The sequence below is a fragment of the Octodon degus genome, unplaced genomic scaffold (genome assembly GCF_000260255.1).
Source record: "Octodon degus isolate 3935 unplaced genomic scaffold, OctDeg1.0 scaffold00038, whole genome shotgun sequence".
Classification (NCBI taxonomy): Eukaryota; Metazoa; Chordata; class Mammalia; order Rodentia; family Octodontidae; genus Octodon; species Octodon degus.
Window position 1 is genome coordinate 12023779 of NW_004524614.1, and position 27437 is coordinate 12051215.

At 36.4% G+C, this 27437-nt stretch overlaps 1 protein-coding gene across 1 annotated transcript; it reads left to right on the forward strand.

Annotated features, from left to right (window-relative positions):
• Positions 1-4029: 4029 nt before the first annotated feature.
• Positions 4030-22613, forward strand: Rfc3 (replication factor C subunit 3). Its single transcript, XM_004631075.2, has 9 exons — positions 4030-4223; positions 5289-5426; positions 9751-9818; positions 11185-11282; positions 14280-14461; positions 15152-15288; positions 15377-15475; positions 20460-20529; positions 22322-22613. The coding sequence occupies exons 1-9, from the start codon at positions 4137-4139 to the stop codon at positions 22511-22513; spliced, it is 1071 nt and encodes a 356-aa protein (XP_004631132.1). The 5' UTR covers positions 4030-4136; the 3' UTR covers positions 22514-22613.
• The last annotated feature ends 4824 nt before the right edge of the window (positions 22614-27437 follow it).

The window sequence follows — 27437 nt, forward strand, 5'->3', positions numbered from 1 at the left end:
TTTACATCCTCCCAAGAGCTGGGATTACAGACATGCACCACCACATCCAGTCTTAATTGTCATCTCAGCAGGCCCCGGGGGTGGGGCCAGCACAGCAGGCCCCAGGGATCAAACCGCTGGCCTCTGTGCCTGCTGGCAGGCACTTTAATCCGCTGAGCTATTTAGCCGGCCCTTCCTTGTCTTTTTTGGTTTTAATTTATTTTAAAGAGAGTATAATAATTGATAAGACATTAGGAACAGTAAGTTAGAAGACCAAAATGAGGCATTCAACCATGGGTTTTGTATTCCACATTGCTGTCCTCTACGTAGTTGCTCAGATTGCAGTTACAAAATTTAAAGCCATCATATTATGGTGAAATATGTATACTCATGCTTACAGCACTATGACAAAGATAGCTAAATCTTGGAAACAGCCTGTTTGCCCATCAAAGGATGCATGGATAAAGAATATTATCTATCTATCTATCTATCTATCTATCTATCTATCTATCTATCTATCTCGGTCATAAAGAAGGATAATTTGAGTCATCTGTAAGAAAATGGATATACACTGAGACTAGAATGCTAAATGAAATAAACCAGAAACAAATGTTAAGCTGCATGTTTTCTTGCATATAAGAAACTTGAAGTATAAGTAACTTAAAGAGAAGAATGAAAATTAGATAATATGAAGCATGTAGGTACTCATTTTTCATATGGGGAAGGGATGCATAGATGGAAGGAGAGAAAATGCAAGGGAGATAAAAGGGAATTAAAAGGATCAAGATGTGATATGTACACAAACCAATTCCCCACAATGAATTTATTTTTTATGAATCACAAACTAATAAAAAGTGCAAGTTGCTTACAGACAATATCCTGATTAATAGAAATCCTTGCACAGGCTGTTAACCCTACTGTCTCTTTCCTTACTCCCTCACTGCACATCTATCAAACATCTGCTGTAGAAACTATCTGCTAGTGGAATACAGTTCAATACACAGGAATCTGACTTTCTTCTTAGCTCCTCAGGTGTTGTCTGGACTTTCAGATTCCTCCACCAGATTCTCCACATTAAGCTGACCAATAAGAAAAGAGGGTGTGTTGGAGCACACAGGAGATTTTTAAGGGATGAGTATAGAAACCTGCCATTTATCACCGTCATTTATATTCCAATATCCAGAGCTCAGCTATACGATTTTATTGATCATATGATTCCAGTAAATCACAGAAGCTGGCAAAAATACACAGGTGTAGGGAAGAGATTTAGTAAATAGACCTTCTTGTGCCACAGACTAACATGATTTTTACATTTCTACCCTCTTTTGTAAGTATTAAACTATTGTTTTCAAGTTTGTTGTTCTTGGTTATTTTATTATTATTATTATTATTATTATTTTAGTACTGAGGATTAAAACTTGGGACCTTGTGCTTGCCAGGCAGGAGGCATTTACTCCTGAGCTATCTTCCCAGTCCTTGTTTTCAAGTTATTTGAATATAAGCTATTCTTGGTTAATTTATAAAGGTAAATTCACACTACTACAACAAATTAAATGTGATACTATAAAAAGTTCCTATGAGAAATCTCTGCTCAAAATTCTTTCTTAAATTTTTTCTTAGTTTTTAAACAAATAATCCAATTTAGTAAGAACTTAATGAACAGAAGGGATAGAAGCCCATCTTGGCCAGCAGCAACACAGGATTCCTCGATTAGAGATAAGAGGAAGGGGCTTATATGCTAAGCTAGACAAAGGTACGTATGCGGGCTTTCTCAAGAACACATCGGAGGTCAGACAAGAAATAGTCCAGGAATCATTAGTGCCTGGCACGAGGTGCTCAGCTGACTGCCATCTTCAGGACTTCATGGGGCCAGGTTTGGAATGCAAGCCAGGATCATCTGCTGGACAAGATGGTGGTTATCACCAAGATGCAAAGCTAAAAGATTTTATGTTTTTTCCCCTTAAATACACTGTACAATTATCTACAGACTTCACTTTCACATGGATGGTAAAAAATAAATTAGAACTTATGGCGAAAAACATATTTTTGTTTCTTAAATTAATTTGCTAAATATTTTCAATGTTCTGATGACTTCTGGTTCTTACTTTGTTGGTTTCCATGAGTGTAGAGAGGAATCTACCCATTTGTCCTTCCTCAGATAAAGGAATGAAATCATGATTGGATGCTATCACTACCAACTTTTGAATAAATTATAAGAAAACATGGCCAGAACACTTTGTTTGAAATAGAGGAGGTAAATCAGCAAATTGTTCTGGATTAACCTCCAAAATAAAATGGGCATTTAACAGAATCTGTACATATATATGAAAACAGAAAAAAACTTAAAAATGGGGGGGTGAAGACAAAGTCATAAATATATTAAGGTATTACTCTGAGTAGAAAATAAATGGGAAATTGTATTACCTCTTTGCTCTTAATTGGTCTCTTGGTTGCCATGAAGTTTGCTCCTTATAATTGGATCCAGTCTAGAGTAAAATCTTTCTCCTGAATCTATCAAGTCTCAAGGGCTTGGGATGTGGCTCAGCAACATAGTGCTTGCCTGGCAGCTGCAAGTTCCTGAGTTTAATCCTAGGTGCAGAAAAAAAAAAAAAAAAAAAAAATTGTTGTTGAGGCTGAGCCTGCATATCGTTCTTCATAATTAATATTTACAGAGACCACATTTCAATGCTTTTGCTTCTGATTTTCTTTTACTTTCCACTTCAAACATTTTTTTCACTCCAGTTTAGTAGGAGAGAATCTTGGAAAATGTGGACTTTTCCTGCAGCGTTAAATAGGGTGGTGGCTAGGGAGTCCTCATTGAGTAGGTCTAGGTACAGCAACAAGGAGAGGAAATCAGGAGTTCAGTTCTACATTGCATAAAAATTGCCAGGAGGAAGAACTAGCAAGTGTAAACATCCTTAAATTTGTTTTACAAAGTTTCTTAGGAATAGGGGTCATATTTTTTTAGGGGTCATATTTTATATTTGATGGCTATCAATTGTGCCTAATAATATCTTGCCTGCTAGAGTAACTGATTTAATATGATGAGAAATAGAACAGCACAATCATTTTCTCTTTAATAAACAGAAGAGATAGAGTACTTTGCTGGAGGGCTATCACTGGAAATTAATCTTGTAAGACCTACCCATCAAATGATAGAATTTAGGACTCTAAATACATAAAATAAAAATATATAAATACAAAATACATAAATAAGTGATATTATATACAACTAGAAGAGTGCATCTTGAGAAATGCAGTTTTAAGGTCATGACTCTAGTTTTATGTGGGTTTGAGATTCCAAGTACTTTCCTGAGGGTTTCAAGAACTCTTCTCATTTTAATTAAAATAGGTTTCAAACATTCGGTACTTAAAACTGCAAATTATCTGCGTGCCTCCTCCCCTGCTGGGCACATTTCTATAACACTTTCAAAATGCTCATTTGATTTGGTCTGCAACCCATTAAGCATCTTAAGTAATGGAGGTAAGAAAATAAGGATTATATCCTATTTATGAAGCAGTTTATTCAAGAAAACGACTAGGTGTCTGCCAAGTAAGAGAAACCTTCAGGTGGATATATTCTAGTTCGAACAATAAGCCTCGACAGGTAGCACTGTACCTATTTATTAAATTTCTCTGAAATAAAAAAAAAATTCAATTATACTACATCAATGAACAAATGAGTAGAGGAAATGCCTTCTCTGAGATTCCCAGATTTGAGACCTACAGTATGTGAGACATAGTCTTCATTCTCGGCATTAAATTCTAAAACAGCACACAAAATGAGAACAAAGAACAGGATTAAAACAAAACAAGACAAAAACGAACATTACAACTACATAGCGCTGGGGCCGGGAAGATGGCTCAGCAGAATAAGCGCTTTCCTGGCAAGCGCAAGGGCCTGAGTTCAATCTCCAGTTCTGCCAAAAAATAAATAAATAAATTCTGCCTAGCAACGACATAGCGCCGGCGTGGCGATTAATTTCGACCCTAGGGGGCTTCCGTCATTTTTTTTTTCGTCACCAATTCGTTTACGCAGCCGCGGCCGGTAGTGACGTCACGAGACCTGGAGTTAGCGGGAAAACTTGTCTCGGCTTCCCCGCCAAGGGCGCGCGCGCTGAACTTTTGAGCGCTGGACCCAGGGGGCTTGCGCTGCCATGAGTCTCTGGGTGGATAAGTACCGGCCCTGTACTTTGGGACGGCTGGACTATCACAAGGAGCAGGCAGCGCAGCTCCGCAACCTGGTGAGTGGGCCGCGTTTAGGCCGGAAAACAACAGCGCGGAGAAGGGAGCGCCTGGCTCGGGCTTCCCGTCCGGACGGCCGAGCGCCTAGCGCTGCGCGTCTTAGAAGGGGGTTAATGTTGCGGAGGAGGATACAACTGGGAAGGCGGGAGCGTGTGAAGTGCGGGCTTGTACTTTGAACTAGCAACGCTTCCTTCTGCGATCTGGGCCAAGGCTTGAAGTGAGGAAGGCATAGTGACAGGTAGTGACCGGAGAGGGACAGTGGGCAAGCTTCAGGGGCTGAGTGAGCCCGCCCTTTCTGGTTACCTCGGTGATGTCCACGGCGGAGCCGGGAGCCAGGCCCGAGCGAGTAGGAAGGCGGGGCGGGCGTGCGCGTTGGAGAGCTGCGGGGTGTTGCCCCCGTAGGCCCCTGCGGAGCGGACGGGAAGCCGCTGCAGGACGTGGATGGAGCAGTGGCCCTGGCCTACTGCCTTAACTGGCTTAAAGTTTCTTCTTGTCATTATCTTCATTTGCAAGGAAAATGTTGGCTTTATTAACAGCTAATGTCGTTTCTGACTCTCCATTATGTTGTTTTGGGTTGTCTTTGAGTTTAGGCCCATATGCAGGATTTTTCCCCTTCAACTTGATGTCTATTTTTATGGTGTGCTTGATAAAAATGTCTAATGGCATTCAGTAAACATCCGACTGAATCGTATAGAGAGTGGACAGGAAAAACTGATCTTAAAATAAGTTATTACAAACCAAAGATGAAAATATAATGCTGATGAAAACGTTTTTTTGCTCAGCACTTGATCTTCAGATACTAACCTTTTTCAGAATTATGGTTGCTATCATTAAGTGCTCTTAAAAAGTTGTAAAATGGTAAAAAGCAATTTTACATGTATTAAGGTCTTTAGAAGAGTTTATGAAAAATTAAAATTTTTCTTTTTTTAGTTAATTGATATTGCATGTATGCTGATTTAAAATAAGTCTTCCAGAGTTAGTTTACAAGAGTAACTAACTTGGTTCTACTTAGAACAGATAGTTTAGTTTGACTAAGGAAAAAAACTCTTGGTTTTTTTTTTTAGGTGCAGTGTGGTGACTTCCCTCACCTGTTAGTATATGGGCCATCAGGTGCTGGAAAGAAGACAAGAATTATGTGTATTCTACGTGAACTTTATGGTGTTGGTGTAGAAAAACTGAGGATTGAACATCAGACCATCACAGTAAGCATTTTACTTACAGTCCCTTCGTTTATATGCTCTGGCACTTGCTCCAGTTGCTGAGTTTAAGTAACGGTGTCACAGATGATCCTAGTGTGCAGTACTGAGAGCTGCAGGTTTGGAGATCTAACTATTGTAAATAGACCTACGGCTCTAGGTTAGGAAGGCTGAGCAGTAGCAGCTTTTGGTTATTGTGTAGAATTTAAAAGATGTTTCAAGTTGCTTCTGTGAGATGAGCTGGAGTTGGAAATCAGACTTCTGAAGTTCACTGTTCTGAGAACATCACTGAGATTTTTAACAAAAGGAAAAAAAACTTGTTTTTGAAAAAACTGAACAGAGTCAAGTGGCTCCTAAAGATAGAGTGAATGACTGGGAAAGTCTGGGCCACTGAGAGGCTTCCTGTGACCATGCCCTCGCCAAGCTTCTGGTGTGAGGCCTACACTTTCCCTTCAGATGGTGTTTCAGATCCAGCTGAAATGTCTCCTTTCTAAAGAGCATCCCCGGTTCTTGAGAATCAGTCTTTCTTCTGTAACCTGTACTTTGCACGTTTTATTTTTTAAAAGAATAAAAAATAGTAAAGAAAAAAAGCTGTTAGAAATTATACAGACTTTCAGTAAACAAGATAATAGACATTGAACAGTGGTTGTTATCTTTCATAATGTCTTCAAATTATTTGTTCAGATTACCAGATATAAGCAGGCAAAACTAGTCCAGAAAAAGTTGTAAAAAATTAAAAAGGAGAAAAACATTTAAGCATTAACTGCTTCCTTCAATATACCAGCAGAAATCAGCAGTCCAATTATCCAAGCTGTCCTATGTGTACATATATGCCTGCCTGCCTACTTGCCTTCTTCCTTTCTTTCCTCCTTTTCTCCTTTTTTCCTCCTTTCCCTCATCCCAGTTGTTCCTTCCCATGGCACAATTTTTTCCCCTTTCCCAGTATCCATTGTACCTTTCAGTTCCTACCTACTCTTCCGGGTTCTTACACAAGGTATATTTACTTTGTTTTGGTTGAATTATACTTTTTTTTTTTTTCTTATACACTTAGCTTTAATAGTTAAGACACCGACTCCCTTCGAAAAACTTCTGGTTCAGGATGCTTTGAGCTGCTCTCCAAAGTTTATATACTTCCTAGAGACATTAAAAATTCATTCTCTTAGCTCAAACCACAGTGTGACTTTAATGAAAAAGGAATATATGACTCAAGTACAATATTGAGACCCTTGCATTTAGCCCAATAACAATGGAATTTCCTTCTAAATACATGGATATTTTCCCTTCTATGTGCCAGGGGTTTGAGGATGCATTACTGTTAAATATCATCTTCCATTTAAGGTCAGCCTTGTGTGGACCATTCTTTGCTTCTTTCTCTTTGTCTCTGTTGCTTTTCCAGAACAATCTTTAAAATGACATGTCACAGAAGGATGGGGTTAGGTACTGAGGACCACAGGACTCTAGAGGAGGGAGGTGGACTTCCTAGAGTAGCCACTTTTCCACCCAAGACTCAGTGGATGAATAGGAGTCTGCTAGTGAGAACGCCCATTTCAGCAGAAGGTTGAAGTAGCAAGAGAAGGCATGGGCTGGGCAGGAGCCGCTGCGCTGCCTCCAGCAGGAATCTGGCTGCGGGGAGGATGCTGGTCAGCAGGCCTCTAGTACACTCCCAGACCTTCCATCCGTCCACCTGGCACCCCAAACCCTTACTTGGGGTCACCAACTTTGGAGCCTCTGTACTTTCTGAAGATCAAAGTGTCCTCTTCTGGGCCACCTCATGCACAGCTGACACCTGGCAGCTGATTCCTCTTCATCCCATCAGGGACCTTTCCATCCGCTTCCAACTGCCAGAAACTGGGAAGTCTCTTCAGGAAGGAGGGTGATCTCTCCCCGCTCTGTCTCTGTCTCTGTCTCTGTCTCTGTCTCTGTCTCTGTCTCTGTCTCTGTCTGTCTCTCTCTCTCTCTCTCTCTCTCTCTCTGGTTCTCTTTGCTCCTGAGGTTTGTACTTTTTCTCCCTCTTTGCTCTCATTTTAGTGGGCTTTTGGCAGGGGACTGGGTAAGTACATGAGAATAATATTCCATGGGCCTGGACCAGGACTGGATCTGAATTATACTTGTTTGTGCATCTTTTATTTTGACAAACTTTTGTTTTAAAATTATGTAGGAAATGTATTATACTTGTTTTTACACCTTTCATAGCCCCTGATAAAATGTCTTTTAAACATGTATATTGGGGAAAAAATGAATACTGAGTATGGATTGTACTGGTATTAATAGATTCTTTGGGAGGTTAAGTGAGTTAGGCTAACCTCGATTAGTTTATGTGTAGACACATTCAATTTACAAGTCTAAATCTATAGTAGAGATTCTTACATTATATAGGGCCATATTAAAGAAGAAAAACACAGGGTTTATAGGCAAAAAACTGTAATATCTTACAGAAAGACGAAATACAAAGCAGATCAAATGTCAAGATATAATGTGTTCTCAAATGAGAGGATTGCTCTTTAAAAGTGTCTGGTTTCCCCAAATTGCAGTGAAATTCCCGTAACAATTCTTTTTTAATTATATGAAATGGCCCTAGAGTCTATGCGGGATAATACATTTCTGACACTACCTCAAGTAATTATGAGAAATACCAGTGAATTGGGGCTCATGTTATAGGATATGAAGTCATACATTAACACTAAAACAGTGCATTAGTATGGGAATACAGAATTTGACCAGTTAATCAAAGAAGTGCTTAAAACTCTGACCAGAGCATCTATTTCAAATCAGTGGAAAAGGATGAGCTAACAAAATGTACCAGCATAATTGATCATCTCTTGAGAGGAAAACAAATTTAATCTGTATGAAATACAGTGTATAAAGATAAATTCTAGGTGAATAAAAGACTTAAGTGTTAAAATGAAACATTGAATATCTTAGAATATCATAGACTGTATGAACTGCCTGTGTTTCAAGAAAAATCTTTTAATAGAAGATACACAAATGAAAAGAAACTAAAGAGATATTTGGATATGTGTGAATTTTAAGTTATATGACAGATAAACCTAAAATCAGGGCTGGGGAGATAGCTTAGTGGAATAAGTGCTTGCCTGACAAGCTGAAGGTCCTGAGTTCGATCCCTGGTACCACCAAAATAAACCTAAAATCAATAGATAAAGGAATGTCAAAATATTTGAAAGAAACATATTGATACTGATTTCTAAAAATTGACAACAGCAAAACAATATAGAATGAAATAGAAAATGTTCATAGAGTAATGTAAGTGGCTATTAAACACCTGTAAAAATGTTTGACCTTTAGGGTAGTCCAGTAGTGTGAGTTCTTATATAGTTAAATTGGCAAAAGTTGAGTCATAATAAAAACTATCAATAGGGTAGTTTGAGGAAGAGTATTTTTTGTCAGTGCAGAGTGAATTGTTGGAACTTTTTTCAAAACAGGTCGTTTTATACATATACATACATAGGCAAGAAGCAGAAAAAATCCTATCAGTGCAACTAATTTGGAACATCCACAATATGGGTGGTGCACATCTGTAACATTGTATTAGTTGTCTGAGAGGGATTGCCAAGATAGATGGTTAATTAGGAAAAGCAAAACACGGATGTGTGTGTGTGTGCTTTTCTCTTTTGTTTTATTTTTATTTTACAGGAAACACTGACAGTATGCTTCATTCTTGTGTTAGTATAAAAAAGACTGTAAAAGGGTATATGCACATTGTTTATAATGGTGATTTTGGTGATAATTGAGGATTTTGGGGGGAATTTTGGAGATAAAAAGAAAAAAATAACAATGCATGATAGGACTCAACTTACGTATTATAAACACATTAACAATGGGGTGCCAGACATTTTGGTGCTTGCATGTCATCCCAGCTACCTGGGAGGGGGAGACAGTGGGATCACAAGTTTGAGAACACTAGTACAATAAAACTCTGTCTCATAATAAAAAATTAGTAATCCCTGTATCCTGGGAGGCTGAGGCAAGCCCAGACTGAGCAATTTAGGAACTTAATGGGACCCTCTCTCTCAAAGAAAAAAAAAAAAATTGAAAAGGAGGGAAATGGAATTGTGGCTTAGTACGAGGGCCCTGGGTTCAATTCCCAGTAGCATAAATAAATAAATAGATTTGGATATGTAGTTTGGTTCAGTATTCTTTTTATAATCCTCAGTATTGGAAAAAGAAAGATCAGTTAATGGAGTTGTATTTATGGTATCTCAAGGTTTTTTTTTTTTTTTTTATACTTTTCATGTTTCAGTTTATATAACAAAGTAAGAACAAATGAAAATATAAAGATGCGAATTGACTGCTTATTATTTTTGGTCCACAGACTCCATCCAAAAAAAAAATTGAAATCAGCACTATTGCAAGTAATTACCATCTTGAAGTCAATCCCAGGTAAATTGCTAAGTTTCTTAAGGAAAAAAATGCATGGAAATAAGCAGTTTGACTTACTTTTTAAGATTAGAATCTTTTTTGGAATAAAATCATGAATATAGAAGCACAAAAAATAAAGTAGATTAATATTAAGTTGCCTGCCTCAGGATATAGAGCCTAATGCTTTCACACTTTATCTTTTCTGTCACATAATTTCAGTGATCTATTTTTCTTGCTTTACGGAGCTCAGTAACATTTTAGTATTAGTAAGTTGTTCAGGGGTATGAACTCATTGAGTACTGATGAGGGAGGGAAGTGTTGTCTAAAATGTTTGTAGTGGCTGGGGTAAATATTTCAGAAAGTTGTGTTGCAAATGTTTTCTGCTACCTCAATGTTTTGTTTTCTTGGTCTAAGTTACTATAATTGTCATTTATGTCTCTATACTTACTGTGCAGTAGTTAGATTAAGATCTTGTAAGAGTAAATTCATACAGCAGTTGTAGAAGTTGAGTAAAGCTTTAAGGTTCTGTGGGGCCTGCTATGTTCTTGAAGGAGAATAAAGGGCCTTTTTAGCCAAAGGCAATCTTATGCTCAGTGGCATAAAGAGAAAAGTAAATGTTCATTTCAAGATGATGGAGGAAACTGAATGAAGCAGGGAGAATAGAGATTTTTGCATACCGGGGATTAGAACCTGTGGTTTTTCCACTGAGCTATTCCCTCTTCCCTTTTTTGGGGTCAGGGTCTAAGTGCTCAGTTTCTTGGGCTGGGCTTGAATTTGCAGTCCTCTTACCTTATTCTCCTAGAGTGGAGAGATTATAGGCATTGTATGTTCACCATCCCTGGCAAAGGAGGAAAATTTAAATTAATGTTTATGTGGCAGTCAGTAGTAGACACTGTGTGAGAAGCTCTGGGAGTCCGTGAATCAGTTCCCTCCTAGACAAGTACAGACGTCTTTAGGCTTTGCTTTCAGACCTTTGCTCCAGTTGGGATAGAGATGAAGAATTGAAATTACATTTCTGTTTTGAATTATATTTTGATAATTATAGATAATTAGGAGATTAGCTGTAATTGGATATTTCTATAATGGACACACAAGTGTGAAAATATTTGCTAAACAGTTATTTAATCCTTGTTCTTTTTAAGTAACAGTAAACTTAAGAACATGTTTAGTGTTTTCTGTGACAATCCAACTGGAATATTTTTAATATTTTTAATGTTTCTAAAACATTTTACTTATTAAAGTTTATATTTGTGACTAGTTTTATAATTTTATAATTAGTAAAGTATTTACAATTGGATAAATGTTCAGCATTTTTCTTACAATAACAAGCCGGCTTAATTGCTTTGTATCCATTTACGTGTATATATTACTACTCTGGTTGATGTAGTGACGCTGGAAACAGTGACCGAGTAGTAATTCAGGAGATGCTGAAGACAGTGGCACAGTCACAGCAGCTTGAAACAAACTCACAAAGAGATTTTAAAGGTACGTGATGAACAGATGACTTTGAATGAGATCGCTAAGCACTAGTGCTCCCTTGCCTTTTTGTGGGGGCCGGGGGGGTAATTAAAATGAACGAGGTGGCATGATCTCTGTGCTAAAGGAAAACATCTAATGAGAGAGAATTTTATGGGAAAGAGTACTGTTTGGTACCTATTTGATTTTTTTTTTTTTTTCCGGAACTGGGGATTGAACTCAGGCCCTTGTGCTTGCCAAGGAAGCACTCATTCCCCCAAGCCATCTCCCCGGCTTATTTGACGTTTAAAGGAAGATAAGTAATGTTATAAGATGTGTTCTTATAACAAGAAATTATATAGTTTTAAATAATGGCTCTTATGACCCAAGTTTCATGTTTGCTACTAAGAATTTTAATGAACAGGAAGACAATTAATATGAGGTAACTATTGAAACAGTTTAGTTTCAAAGAGGCTTTTATTACAAGTAGTAGTGTGTGGGAGTGCTCATTTCTTCTAAACACTTATGAATACTGCAGATAAGTATTGTATTTTTAATGTTTGTAAGTTTGATAAAAATACTGTTTTGAGTATGATAATTTCTTTTATTAATGACTTATTTTATGAATTGACTGTGCTTATTCTTAGCTTATTATCTTTCCTCCTTAGTCTCAATATTTCAAAATAAATTTTCATTAGTGAATTTTTTACTGCTACAAATTAACTTATACTTTCTGACATTTTTATGGCAACTTGATGTTTATAACTTAATTTTATATTTTTCTCTAATATTGAATTTTCTAATTGTTTATAATTTTGCATAATTTCTTTTGGATTTTTCAGACTTATCATAGGTAAATGCAGTTTTTTTTCTCTTTCTTTACAGTTTATATGGCTTTAAAATATTTTCTCTTGTTAAGTTATGTTGGCCTGAGCTGCCAATAAGTTGTTTGACAGTTAGAATAGACAGTAGATCCATGTCAAGATTCTGGAAGGAAGCCTTAGGATTTTCCCAGTTAGGGAATTTTGGCATGGTAAATTTGGTCATAGTAACAAAGTATGTCTTGAGTATTTCTAATATGATTGTATGCTTAATTTTATTTACTGCTTCTTCATATCCTTGAGTATAGTTCTGTCTTTTTTTTTTTTCTTGTGTTGATATCATGGGTTATATTACTGGATTTTCTAATGTTAAAACTGTTTTGCATTTCTCACTTGGTTATTATGTATTTTTAAAAAGAAAGTGCTCTTCTCTATCAATTACTGCTTAGTCACTGTTTGAAGTTTCACTACTGAAAACAAATAATGGTATTATGTACTTGTAAGTATTTAGGAAGTAGTATATCTGCGTCATGATCTGTTGTTATAAGAAGTATGTCAAAGATACGCTAGTGTATGAAATATGATTAAAAACAAACTTTAATCAAAATTAATAACTTTCAACTATAATTACAGACATAGAGTAAAATATATTAGGGTCATTAAAAATACTTAAAATATTCTGTGGCTCAGTTAACACATCACTAAAAACATTAAATGTATTTGTTACATAAAAAATAATACTTAACATTTTAGAAAATATTTAACTCAGGCCGGCCAAATAGCTCAGCAGATAAAAGCGCCTGCACGCAGGTGCACAGGCCAGAGTTTCCATTTCTGGGCCTGCCCTGCTGGCCCTGCCCCCAGGGCACACTCAGGTGGCAGTTGAGACTGGGCATGGTGGCGGGTGCCTGTAATTGCAGCTCTTGAGAGGCTGTGAACAGGCAGATCACTATGAGTCTGATCTAGTAGTAGTGAGACCCTGAATACCATGTAGCCCCTTCCTTAAAATACAAAAAAAAAAAAAAAAAATTAACTCTTACAAACCATAGAGATATTTTGCTCTTCTCCTTTTTTTTTTTATACTCTCAGTTGTGATCTTTCTTTCTTTCTTTTTTTTTTTTTTTTAAGTGAAAGAATTTTTCAGTACTTATAGGATGGAAGAGGCCAGTGACGTTCTTTCCTCTGTTCAAGGCTCTAAGAGTTGTCCCTTTTTTTATTTTCACAAAGCTCTTTTGTATTTACTTTTGCATTCTTGCATTCTTGTCATTTTCCTGTTCTCTCCAGTTTGTTTTGTTTCTGGATTTTCTCCTTGTGGAGAATGGATTTAGTAGGACACTTTGTTCATTTTAGAATCTTACTACTTTGTCATACCTCACACTGCATCAGGATTCCTTTGTTCTGACCTAAGACTTGGGGTGTGTATAATCTGCTTCCTAGTTAAGACTGCTGTTTTCTCATTGGCCCGTGATGATTTCTACTGTTTATGTGAGGGCAGTTCGGAGTTTCTCCTGACTAACAGCTGACAAAAATTTGGTGGGTTTCTGCATTCTCTCATAGGAGACCATGTGAGTCTTCTCAGTTGTAGTTGCTCCTTCTCCCAATATTGGTTTGTATTTGGAGTGCTTAGGTAGAACTTACCATTTAGTTTTGGCATAGATTTTTACAGGTCTTAGTTCTTAGAATCTTTTGTTCTGCTTGCTTTTATGAAGAGATTCAAGCATTACTGCTGCCATAGAAATAATTTGTTAATGAAAAATGAAAAAGTTAGATTTAGTTTCTGCATAGATACTATTTCTTGAATCACTTTTGTACCTATCCTAGATTGTGGCCAGAAGGAATCTTAATGTACATATGCCCAGCTGTCTCTGTGTTGGCTACATCCCTCACAGGGGCCTTTTTCAAATTATAGTCCTTAGAATTTAAGATGCAGCATAGTACCTTCTTGTCTTCGTCAGTTCTAGTGCATTAATAATAATGCTGCTGTGAATTCTGCAGTGAAGTACTTTTTAAACATTGTTTTGCTAATGTTTCTTAGTCTTGTTTAATTATAAAATGTTTAAGAATTAAGTAAGTTATTCTTTCCATATCAATAATTTTAATTTGCCTTCAAGAGTAATATGGGCTTTTATTCTGAATAGTGAGAAGAAAGTTAAGGCAAGTTACAGGTTGAGTGAAATAAAGTGTGTTTTGTTTCTCTCTGATTCAGTGGTGTTATTGACAGAAGTGGACAAACTCACGAAAGATGCTCAGCATGCTTTGCGCAGAACTATGGAAAAATATATGTCCACATGCAGATTGATCCTATGCTGCAATTCTACATCTAAAGTGATATCCCCTATTCGGAGTAGGTGCTTGGCAATTCGTGTGCCTGCTCCCAGCACTGAAGATGTAAGTTAAGTATGACATTTCAGAAAAAAAAAAAAAAAGAAAAATCATTTCAAATCCTCTGATATGTGTACATTCTTAACAGATTTGTTTTTGTAAAAACAGTAATGCATATCAGATTATGGATAAATCTGGATAAAAATCATTTTAGATACATAAGCCAATGTATATTTTAGTAAATATATTTTAGTATACTTAATATGTCTTAGTGTATTTAGATATAGGAAGTATTCTTCTTAGATCATCTTTTCTCCTAAACAAATATGACTCCATAAAAATAGATTTCGGCTAATTTAGTATCCTGTGCCTCATGCTGAATTATTTGGTTGTAGGAGGAAACTCAAATACTGTAGAGAGGAAGTAGATTTGGAAAGGAGATAGATGATGGGAGACTATCTTGTCCATAGGTAAGGAATCAGTTTGAAACAACAGTGATACATAATTATTTTTCACTATCATTCATGACAATGAGTCAGACAATACTAATTCTCAAAGTGAGCAGCTTTCCTGCTTTTAGTAGACTTTAGGATATTTTATACAAAATAATATTGTGTGACTTTGCACTAGATGCAGAATGGCAAACTATCTTTGTAAATTTTACTTTAAAAATTGAAGGAATAAGCTCTATAGATACATCAGCAAATTGTCTCAGCGTACTTTTTGACAGATTGCTCATTTTTTGTTAATTTATAGATTTGTCATGTGTTATCTGCTGTTTGCAAAAAGGAAGGTCTGAGTCTTCCTCCACAGCTGGCTCAGAGAATTGCAGAGAAGTCCTGCAGGAATCTTAGAAAAGCTCTCCTTATGTGTGAAGCCTGCAGAGTGCAGCAGTGAGTGGCTGGGCAGTTCCAGCGGGGAGCGCTCTGGTGCCTAAGCACGCTGGTGCTGGACTCACTGTGTTCGCTCTTTGTCCTGCAGGTGTCCTTTCACTGCAGACCAAGAAATCCCCGAGACAGACTGGGAGGTCTACCTGAGGGAGACAGCACATGCCATTGTCAGTCAGCAGACGCCACAGAGGTAACCAGCGTGAGATGATGTTGAGGTTCACTCCTTAGGGTAGTGTGGGTAATGGCTGCTTTACGTTAATATGGCATGTATAAGTATAATTAAACCTTGAATCCAAATATTGAACTTTAAAACAAAAGGTAGGATTTAATTCTAGAAATTTAGTGGTTAGAACAGTTGGTATATGGTGTCTTGACATTAGTAAAGCTGTTAACATGTAAAGATGGAGTTTTTAGATAAAATAAATCTTGGAATATTTCATTTTTCTTTTAAAATCTTAGGTAATTTAAAACTTTACACATGACCATATGTCAGCTTTCTCATCTTAAAAAGAATTACAAGTGTGTAATTGATGTACAATGTGCTAGAAAATCCAAGTGTTCTTGAGTGGGAGTTTCAATTTTTCCATTTCTAAAATGATGATATTTTTATTACCCTGTCATATACACTTGTGTGTTTGTTAGAAGAGCAAAATCATTGAATTTATAATGATTTGAGAACTAGAGAACTCTACTTATGCCTGATGGTAGAGGGGTCTCACTGTATACTTCACACTTGTAGTGATCCACCTATTCTAGCCTCTCCAATTCTGGGATTACAGGAATGCACCAGCATGCCTGGTTTTGGTGGCCTGCATGGCACACCTGGGGTTCTAGGACTGGCAGGGGTCCTTGCACTTGCCAGGCAGGTGCTTAGACCACTGTGCTATCTCCCTAGCCATAATTTGTGACAGTTTTAGATTGAGAAAGAGGTTTGTATTTCTCTAAGTAAGAAATGAAGTCTGAGGCATACTAATTTTGGAAAGTGTGGAGATGGTTTCTCAGGGGGTCTTTGCATGCAGCCTTATATCCTTATTGCCAGGCAGAACTGAGAGACCATCTTTGGACCTTGGTGAGCCTCAAGGGTGCATAGTAGACTCAGCACAGCCACTAGAACTTGTGTTTCTCTGGCTTAATGAAAACAAAACAGTAGAGGACTTTATTTGTTTTCTCCTTATGGCTGACACATCTGAGAAATTAAAGTTTTCATAAGAGATTCTTTAAAGGGATTGTAACATGTATTCTGTGACTGCCTTATAAATTGTTGCAGTACACAGGGGGCACTTAGTATTTCCTTAGGGTATACTTTAAATTCTTACGTTTCAGGTTGCTTAGTTGAAAAACAGTTTTCGAAAGTGCCAATCTTTATAAGTAGCCATATAAGGAAAGAAATAATGTTTTAAGAATAAAGTGTGTATTCTAGTTTTGTTAAATGTTGTTAATAGTGAGGAAATTTCAATATTTAAGAGATAAAATTCAAATAAAGCACATCTTAGGAACATTTAGTACTTTCATAAAATATTTTCACACTTTCTTGTTTTTAATTTTAATTTTAAAGAAGCAATAGTGGTAGTAGGCTTTCCTACTTTTAAGGGATTTTGGTATAGATATGTAAATATTTGAAACTGTCAGGATATATTTTTAAAGTTTTACTTGACTATTATGTTGGAAATTTTTCTTTCTTTTTTTTTTAGGGAAACATGAATTTTTATTTTTTTATTTTATTTTTTTTTAATCAAATTGTAGGACAGTTTCAATAATTAACACACTACATACATTCTTCCTAGTGGTTAATTGCTGTACAAGATGCAGACATGATATCCTATTTACAAACACCATTAGAACAAATCCCTCTATTCATTAAGAGAATGTAACTATATATCTATCCTAACCACTTTGAATACACAGATACAAAATGGACATTCATCTGTATCCCCTTTGTTTGTTAAGTTCTGTTATTTGAATATTATAGGTGTGTAAACTCAGTAAAATATTCTAAAAGAGTCCAGTAGCCCATAATAGTATTGGGTCTTCCGCTTGACTGGCAGTGTCAGAAATTGTTGACCTGAGTCCCCTACAGCTCAACATAACACCATGGCTTTACTTCTTATATTTTGTTTTTATACTTTTCTGCTGGATAGTTAAGACCAAGGTAAAGCAGGACCTATGCAACAAGAGTTGTAGCTTTTGGGTCTGATAAAGTCAGTGAAATCCCCTCAGGATTTATCCTGAGATCCTGTACCTCAGATTGTAGAACCTTTGTCAGAGTCAGCCATGTGGATGAGTTACGGCCATTGCCTGGCCAGTGTGCTCTCTGTGAAAGCCTGAGAGAATGTTTTCTCTCCATGTGACTCTCCTTAGGCACACTCTACCACATTGATCACTTTCCTCTTTGGCCCCATAATCTCCTTGGTCAGAAAATTTCCATACTCCCAAAATTGCTGTACAGATTTAATGCAATCCCTATCAGACTATCACCAACATACCTCACAGACCTAGAGAAATCATTCCTAAAATTTATCTGGAACCAGAAAAGACCTAGAATAGCAAAGGCAATCCTGGGCAATAAAGACAAGGCAGGAGGCATTACAATTCCTGACTTGAAATTATACTATAAGGCTACTGTGATAAAATCAGCATGGTACTGACAACAAAATAGACCTGGGGATCAATGGAATAGATTGGAAGACGCTGAAGCCCCTACGAACACATTCAGCACCCTTATCTTTGACAAAGGGGCCAAACATACTCACTGGAAGAAAGATAGCCTCTTTAACAAATGGTGCTGGAAAAACTAGCTCTCTGCATGCCGAAAACTCAAACTTGACCCAGGTCTATCACCATGCACTAAAGTAAAGTCAAAATGGATTAAAGATCTAAACATTAAAAGCAGAGACACTAAATCTCTGGAAGAGAAAGTAGGAGGAACTCGAAGACATAGGGGTAGGCAAAGACTTCATGAACAGAAATCAAATCAAACAGGAAACAGTTGAAAGAATTAACAACTGGGACCTGCTCTTACTGAGAAGTTTTTTCATGTCAAAAGAAATTATTAACAGAGTGAAAAGGCAACCCACAAATTTGAAAAAAATCGTGACAAATAAGTACTCAGACAAAGGTCTGCTCTCTAGAATTTATAAAGAACTAAAAAACACTAGGGCCCCAAAATTGAAAGACCCAATCAAGAAATGGGCATCCACGATGAACACATGCTTCTCAGAGGATGAAAGTAAAGAAGCGAATAAATATATGAAAAAATGCTCCACATCACTAGCCATCCGTGAAATGTAAAATACTTTGGAAATTTTTCTAATTGCTCCCTTTTCCTCTAATTTTCCTACTAAGTGTTAGCAACTCATAAGTAATCTTATATAAGAAGTGCTGCTATTTCTGTTTAAACTAATAATTGTGACGTTTGACTCCATTGTGTTATATAAGAAGAAATTTTGCTTAATTTCAGAAAGCCCTGTGGCTGTCCAGCAATGCTGGTAGACTGGTACCGTTTTGATCATTGGCGTATTCAGGGCCAAATGATTGTTAAGGTTTGGTCCCTTAAGTTTGGTGCCATATTTATTGTCTTAATTTTTATTTGATCTAAAATGTTTATAATTTTCTGATTTGAATACTAGCTAATATTTAGTGGATGGCTACACTGTTACCTCATTTAACTTGTGAACATCTTGTGAGAAAAATATTGCTATCTCTAGAAAACAGAAAGATTAACTTGTTCAGGGACAGTTAGTTATTAAGAGGCTAAGGCAGTTCTGGAATTACCAAGTTTCTTGGACAGAGGAGTATATAGTCTTTTTTTTTTTTGACATTTTAGGGAAAGCTATACAGGGTATTCAGGGTCTTACTACTAAATCGAATTTGCAGTGATCCTCCTGTTTACAGCCTCCCACAAGCTGGGATTACAGGTGCGTGCCACCATGCCCAGTCTCAATTGCCATCTCAGTGCACCCCGGGGCCAGGGCTGGCACAGCAGGCTCGGGGATCGAACCCCTGGCCCCTTTGCCTGCTTAAGGTGCTTTAATCCGCTGAGCTATTTGGCTGGCCCTCAAAAGACTATAGTCTTTTTTTTTTTTTTTTTTTTTTTTTTTTTTTTTTTTTTTTTTTTTATGCGGAACCAGGGATTGAACTAGAAGAGTATATAGTCTTAAATCACTTGCAACCCATCAAAAAGTATAGGACCAATATAGGAAGTTTCATATGCATTAGTTTTTAGAAACTAAGTGACATTAGAAATGAACTCAGACTAACATGAGACATGTTGCCATGTATAATGTGCATACATGCAGTTGCATCATAATTGTATAACTAAATCTCAGTTGCCTTTTAATGTAGCATTAAAATAATTTTATATCTTGTCATTGACTGTGCCTTATTAATACCAGATTTTATTTTTCCTCCAAAAATGTGAGACGGGCCTGAGGTTAACGGGTTAAGGGCTTAGGGGTTAAATGTTTAAATTCACTTTTGTGTCTCTCTTGTATTATTTTTTTGTGCAGTCTAAACAGTAGCATTGTTTTATATTTACATTATCTCTTGTCAGCTGTGTCATTAGCTAGTGACGGCTTGGTTTTTTTCATGACCATTTTCTAAATATTTTAGGTGTTGCTTTTGGTGTTGTTGTTGTTATTGTTGTTGTTTACCAGACATCAAACTCAGGACCCTGTAGTTGCCAGTCAGGCGCTAATGCTGCTGAGCTATCTTCTCCAGCCCATTGGTTTTTATCTGAAGAAAAAAAAATACACATTACTTGATATGTCATGAAGGAGGGTTAAATTCCATGGCATGCATTAGCGTGACCCACTTTTTTCTTGAAGTCTTAATTTCTGTCAGACTTTTTGATGGCTGATATAATGAATAACCTTGCCTATAAATGTCTTCTTTATTTCTGTCTGTTTTCGAGATAGGATTTCACTGTGCAGTTCAGGCTGGCCTCAGTCCTCTTGCCTCAGCTTCCCTTGTGCTGGGATTTCAGACATGTGCCACATGTCTGGCTGTCTACTTTATAAGAATGCTAAAATTTCTTTTTTAAGTAATGAACTGAAGTTAGAAGTATCTACATATACATCCTGAGTATGATAAACTACAGAAGAAAGTGTGTCCATATTAACTTGTTAAAGGTTTTCCTTATTTGCATCACAAAATAGTAATCATTTTGTTTTATATAGACTCCTTGAAGTTCGTGGAAGGCTGTATGAGCTACTAACTCATTGTATTCCTCCTGAGATAATAATGAAGGTAACTAAGTTTCTGAATTTGAATTGTTTATAACTATGAAATTTGGATTTTTGAGTGTGATCTTAGGGCTTTTACAGGATACATTGTCACTTCAGTAATTCCACAGGTAATCACTCAGTCTCTTTTGTGTGGCAGGCAACATTAGAGGACTGTGAAAAGAATAGGGGAAGACAGACCTTTAGGGAAGTTGTGTTTTAGTGGAGGGAGATGGGTGTTTTGAATGTTAGAAGGAAATGAAGGAAAATGATAATGGAGGGTGTGCTAAGATGTGGCTGTAGATGATTTCGATAAAGGTAAGCTTAAGTTCATAGTGAGGACGAGAAAGAGAACCAAATGAATAGCTGAAGAGTAAACATTTCAGACAATAAAATTCAGTGTACGTGGGGAATATAGAAAAAAGTAGGCAAGTTCAAACTATGTTGGTCTCAGCCATCTAGCTGCTAAATTCATTGATTGCCAGATATTAGGGAATTTGGGGTTTTTTGCTTTTATTAAAATTATATAATCATACTTACATGAAAATTATACATTATGCAAACAAAAACAATGGAGGTCCATTTTTGTATGTATAAAAGTAAACAGACCTGATCTTTTCACAGAGAATCAGATGCATAAGTGTGTGTATAGTTTCAGAAAATTTCTGTGCTCTTACACTGTTTTCGCTCAGCAATATCTCATGGGTATTGTGTTGTGACTATACAGATTGACCTTGTTCTTTTAGTGTTCTGTCATACTAAAAAAGATGGTCATAAGTTTTTGATAGTCTTTCGTGACTATCATGTGTTTTTGAATATGGCCTCTATTGAAACTTTAGATTGTCTACAGATCATCATTGTAAATGTTGTTGCAGTAAATATTAGTATTGCTCCTTGTACCCTTCTGCAATTAAATACAGATGCCCCTTAATTTATAATGAAGTTATGTCCTAATAATCCCATTAAAGGTTGAAGATATTTTAGGTCAAAATTTCAGCTACTTGGGAGATTGAGAGAGGCTCTACTTGCCTGCTAGAGTTGGAGACCAGCCTTGATAATGAAGACTTCATATTGGAAGAACATCATTTTATGTTCCTAATTTACTGGAGTGTCACAGGTTAACAACACAGTGCACTGTCTAGAGTAGTGATGATGAATCCTTAGAGCCTTTAGTTATAACAAACAGCCAACTGTAGCATGTGCACCAGAAGATCACCACTGCTGGTCTGGAATCCCCAGTCTCTGAACAGAGTACCGTATATCACTAGTCTTAGAAAAAGGGTAGAATTCAAAGTATGAATTTTTATATATGTGTTCATTTTTTTATTTTTTAAAGAAAATTAAAAATAAAACATAAGAAACGATACAAAATTTCACTAAACTTGGTTATAGGAATTCAGCAGTGGTTGTAGTATATCCTGTTGTTGTCTCCAATTAGTTATTCAGATTACCAGATATAAGCATGGAAAATCAGGCCCACATGTGTAAACATGTTATTATCTCCCTAGTATAAGTATGAATTCTTTTGAATGTATCTTGGCTTCATGCCATCGTAAAGGCCAAAAATTGTTAAGTTGGAGTATCATAATTCATGGACCATCTGTATTTGTGATTTGGAATATGGTGGGTCACCACTACATTTTTATATTTTAGAAGTAACAGTTTTTATTTTGGATGAAGGGTACTAGTTAACATAAATGAAGTTCTCACATATAAAAATAATTTTTAAGTTTTTTTGGGGGGAATGACAGTAATTACGCATTTGTGGCTAATGTTTTAAATGGTTACTTTTTAAGTTACTGATTATTTTTCCATAGGGCCTGCTCTCAGAACTTCTACATAATTGTGATGGACAACTGAAAGGGGAAGTAACCCAGATGGCAGCTTATTACGAACATCGTCTACAGCTGGGGACCAAGGCCATTTATCACTTGGAAGCATTTGTGGCCAAATTTATGGCACTTTATAAGAAATTCATGGAGGATGGATTGGAAGGCATGATATTCTGATTTCAATCAGTGATTCTTCTAAATGTTTTTCAGAATCAGTCTCCATACAATTTATATCAGGAGAGCCATGGGTAAAATAAACGAACTACTTAGTTGTGTCTTACTTGTGTTTTTTAATGTTTCTTCTGTGAACTACAAATTATTACTCTTTGTGTTAGATAATTGTTTGTATAGTATTTAAATATATTGAAAGGGCACAATTACAAACTATAGAGTCCAGGAAAATGACAGATTTACTTTAAACATTTGTTTTTCAAGTATACATTGTATGATCTTTCTGTTCTGTCTAATCTCTCACCTGTTGAAGGAAATTTACACTTAAAGATTACTTTCTGTCCCTCCAGAATTAATTTTTTGCAGAGAATTTAAGAATTCTAAGACAGCATGAGTATATTTCAATGATGCACTTGTGTATCAGTCACTAAGAAATGCTTGGACTCCTGAAGAATGCTCGTGTTTGATCATTCTTCTCTTGGTGTCTCATCATTTTCATTTTGTAGTTTAGCAGTTGATCAGATAAATGTATGTATAAGCATATCTTTGCTGTCATACTGTTTTTAAATGTCAAGGATTTACCAGTTTAATTTCTGATGCCTTAAGCCACACCTGTAACTTTAGGCTGGTGCAGGTATATATAGGTTTTCCTTTTTGAATGAAGTCTTGGTGTCATCTAAAAAAGTTACAAGTTTGCCTTGTTCCTTGTACAGAGTGAGATCTATTACTGTAATCACAAGCAACCTTGAATGTGTAAAGCTATAATTTTTATTGACCAAGGGCTATGGTTTATATTTGGTTTTAGTGTGTACTCCAAGGGTTCATATTTTGAAGTTTTATCCCTGTTGTGAAGTATTTTAGGAGGAAGGACAATACTAGATCATGTTTAGAAGTGGGGTTTTATGGCTAAGTAGATAAGATCATCAGAGTGGTGCCCCGTGTATGAATTACTGTTAACTACAAGGAGAGATTCCAGAAGATTAATACTTTAGGTCTCTTTCTCTTGTCATGTGATATCATGTGCTGCCTCAGGACTCTAACAGCAAGGTCAAGAGATAAGACTCCTTGCTCTTGTACTTTTAAAACCATGAGTCCATTGACTAAAGTTACCAAGCCTCAGATATTTTGTTATAGTAGTGAAAAGCAGTGGATTAACACAAGTGACAAGTGTATGATTGCATCACAAGGAATAGTCGACCATCCTCCTACAGTTTTTACCCAAAGCTGAAGCACTTTAAAGAGTAAACATTTTTCAGCAAGTTGTCTGACCTTGATCAATTGTTAGTGATGATCTTGGTTACTTTTCTCTTGTTGCTGAGATAAAATACCTGATGTCCATAACTAAGTATGGAAAGGTTTATTTAGCTCATTTGGTGGTTTCAGTCATTCTTGGCTGGCTCCAAGGTAGAGTGGCACATGACAGACAGCAGCAGTTCATGGTGGCAGAAAACAGCAAATCAGCAAAAGTGGAAGGGAGGAGCTTGAGAGCAGGCCTCTTTTTCTCCTGCGGTATGCACCTCAGGTGTGGCACACACACCCATAATCCCAGTATTGGACCATGCATCAGTCAAAACTCTAGAAACCCCATGACTCCATGAGGCTTTGCGGGGGTAAGGGGGCATCTAGACACAAACAATAACAGTGCCCTAAAGTAGCTTTTTTATTATTTTATTTGTATTTAGACATTGCACAGGAAAATCACCTGTTATCTCCCTGTTTTTATTAGTAGAAATATATTTTCACCGGTTATTTAACATTGCATTTTTTAGATTCACATCTCAGTTGGTTATTATTTTACTTTAGCCTAAAAAATATCTTTGGCAATTCTCATAAGGCAGATATAGTGATGAATTTTAAGAATTTTTGGGATTTTTTTGTCCAATTTTTATTTCATATTCTGTTTAAAAAGGATTTTTAATAGATTTAGAGCTTTGAGAAGCATTTTTGTTCTGCTGTTTGGATATATATATATATATATATATATATATATATCTTATTTTGTCTTCTGAATTGCATTATTTCTGAAAAGAGGCCTATCATTCTACTCATTTTCTACCATGTTTTTTAAAATTTTACTTCCTATAACTATTTTTTAAGATTTTCAGTTTCTCTGTTTAGTTTTAAGCAGTTCGATTGTTGTATATCTTAGTACAATATTTCTTCATGTTTTTCCTGCTATTAAACTACCTGGAGTTTATTGCACATCTAGATTTATGAGTCTATGGATTTGATCAAATTGGGAAAAATTTAGCCATTTACTTCAAATTTTTTCTGTCACCTCTTCTGAGACTAGTTACTTCTGTATGCAGCAAAGTCCTGTAAGTCACAATCTCCCTCCCTGGATAACATTAAAAAAGCTCTGATTTACTGTTATAGTACGATGTAAATAACAACTGTGTTCCTAGGATTTGAAGTTGTCCGATACACATCAGAAGGAAAAATTGTTTGTCTGGGTTCACTTGAATTGAGTAATGATACTGTAAATGTTACTTCTAAATTACAACACCCTAAATTGTGACACACATCCTTCAGAAAATAAAACATACCCAAATTTTAGAAACTGTTTTCTTTCCCAAGTAAAATATAATTGTTTCCTTCTTCTTTCTCCCCTCAACATATATGAACTAAATTTCATTAGCTGTGTGCTCCTTGTTTCTTTCCTATTAACCATTCTTATGGAAATAGGAAGCATTATCACATGATGTTATTTTCATCTTTTGGATTAGTGCTCTCTGTAAATCTAATTCCTCATTTCTGTTGCAGATATCGTGATTGCCCTCTGATGTTGCCTTCTCTTTAATACAGAAGCATAAGAAACTTAGGTTCAAGAACTTTAAGAACTGTAGCTTCTTGATGAGCAGCTGTGCAAAATAACCACTAGCTGTAGGCTTATAAAGGACTTTACATAGTCTTACTAGGATATTTTTATGTGAGGCACTCTTCCAGATTCATTGTGAGGTTCTTTTTAATTCTAACAGGCTTTTTGCTTGACATTATTCTATTTTACATTTGAGAAACTGGATCCAAGCAGCTGAGCATAGGTGTCACCCTAATAGATTCACAATTACCAAGAAATAGGCCCTCATCACTGCCCAAACTTATGTTTCTCTAATCAAGTCTCCACAATGTCTGTTTCAAAACTTAATTGGGAAGAGATAACCTTACCTCTTTTTAGCAGCCAGCTCACTAAAACAAATCTGTATGCATTCCATATTTCTGTGTCTTCATTTGTACGCACCTGATGTTCCTGTACCTACATTTGTATGCATCTTGTCTTCTGATACAATAGAAAAACCTGTTCATCTTCCATTTTTAGCCTAACCCTTCTACCTCTATCTTGGGTTCCATTAAGTTTTATCTTATCTCAAAAAACCTTTTACTGTCCTTTCTCCTTTCTTGCTTATATTTTCAGCCTCTGCTTCACAATTGGATTGTTTTATTTTGATATTTTGTAATACTGAAGTTTCCAACAAAATTTTAAAAAAATTGACAGCACTTGCATCAATACTTTGTAATGAACATGTAAGTAGTTGTTTGTTATGTAACTGTCCCTTCACCCATCGTTTCATGGTTTTGATGCCCATAAAAATGAGTTACAAACATCAGTACATTTCTTCTTAAGCTTATTAGCATACACATTAGCCACTTTAAGAAGGCGTGACAAGGCTGGCCAGATAGCTCAGCAGATTAAAGCACCTGCTTAAGTAGACTCAGGCAGCTGATCCCCGGCCTGCCTGGCTGGCCCTGCCCCTGTGGCATGCTAAGACCTAGATTGAGACTGGGCATTGGTTCATGCTCCTGTAATCCCAGCACTTGGAAAGCTGAAAAGCTGGAAGGATCACTATGAGTCCATTCTGTGTAGTGAGATCCTGTAGACCCTGTACTAAATACTTTAAAAAAAGGCATGGCAGATACATCTGTGCACCACCATGCCTACAAAAGTTCAGCCATTTGGAGTTTATCAAAAGCAAATCAATCAGTTCCTTTATTAAGCCAGTTACACCTATCAGTCTGCTGCCTATGCCACTGACTATTTTCGGGTAGAACTTTGGAGTAATTTGACCTATTTTAATAACACCAATTCCCAATATTCTGATGTAAATATTCCTGTTACTGGGACAAAATACCTCACACCTCACATTTATAGGAGGAGAAGTGTAGTTTGGCTCAGTTTCACAGGTTTCAGTCCGTGGCCAGCTAGCTTCAAAGCAGGAACATCACATCAGACAATGTGGAAGAAGAAAGCTGATTTGTGGCACGTCAGAAGCTGTGAGTATGGGGCAAGTCTGAGAGCAGAGCCAATGACAAGATGTAGTTCCAGAGGTCACACCCCAGTCGTACCCTTTCTCTAAGTAGGTCCTACCTCTTAGTAATCCTTTCAACTATAATCCTGTCTTCACAGTCCATTCACTTCCCTAGAAGTCTTTTAATCTAATCAAGTTGACAACCAAGATTAAAAGCATAGATACGAAAATTTAGCAATCAGTGTTGGTGAGTGGTACAAGCTTCCTTGCTGTCAATATAAGTCATAAAGATTTTTTTCTTTAGTGAATAGAAGACAGTAAAGGGTATTAAAACGTGATCAATTTTGTTTTCACAGAATCGACTCCTAGATTGAGAGCATTAAATATTGTTCATATAATTCAAATACAAATTTGTGGCTTATGTTTTCTTTGATTTACATATTATTGCCTCATTGTGTTAAATTATTTTTCTATGTCAATGTTCACAAATTTAGAGATACTCTATAAAACATACATTCCTTAGAAAATTAGAATATTTGGCCTTCCCTTTTGCCATTAACTTGTTTTAACTGTCGTCTATTTATTCATTTATTTTTATTTATTTATTTTTAAGACAGAGTCTCTCTGTATATTTCAGGTTTCCCTTGAACTCATTATGTAGCCCAGGCTGACCTCGAACTTTTGGC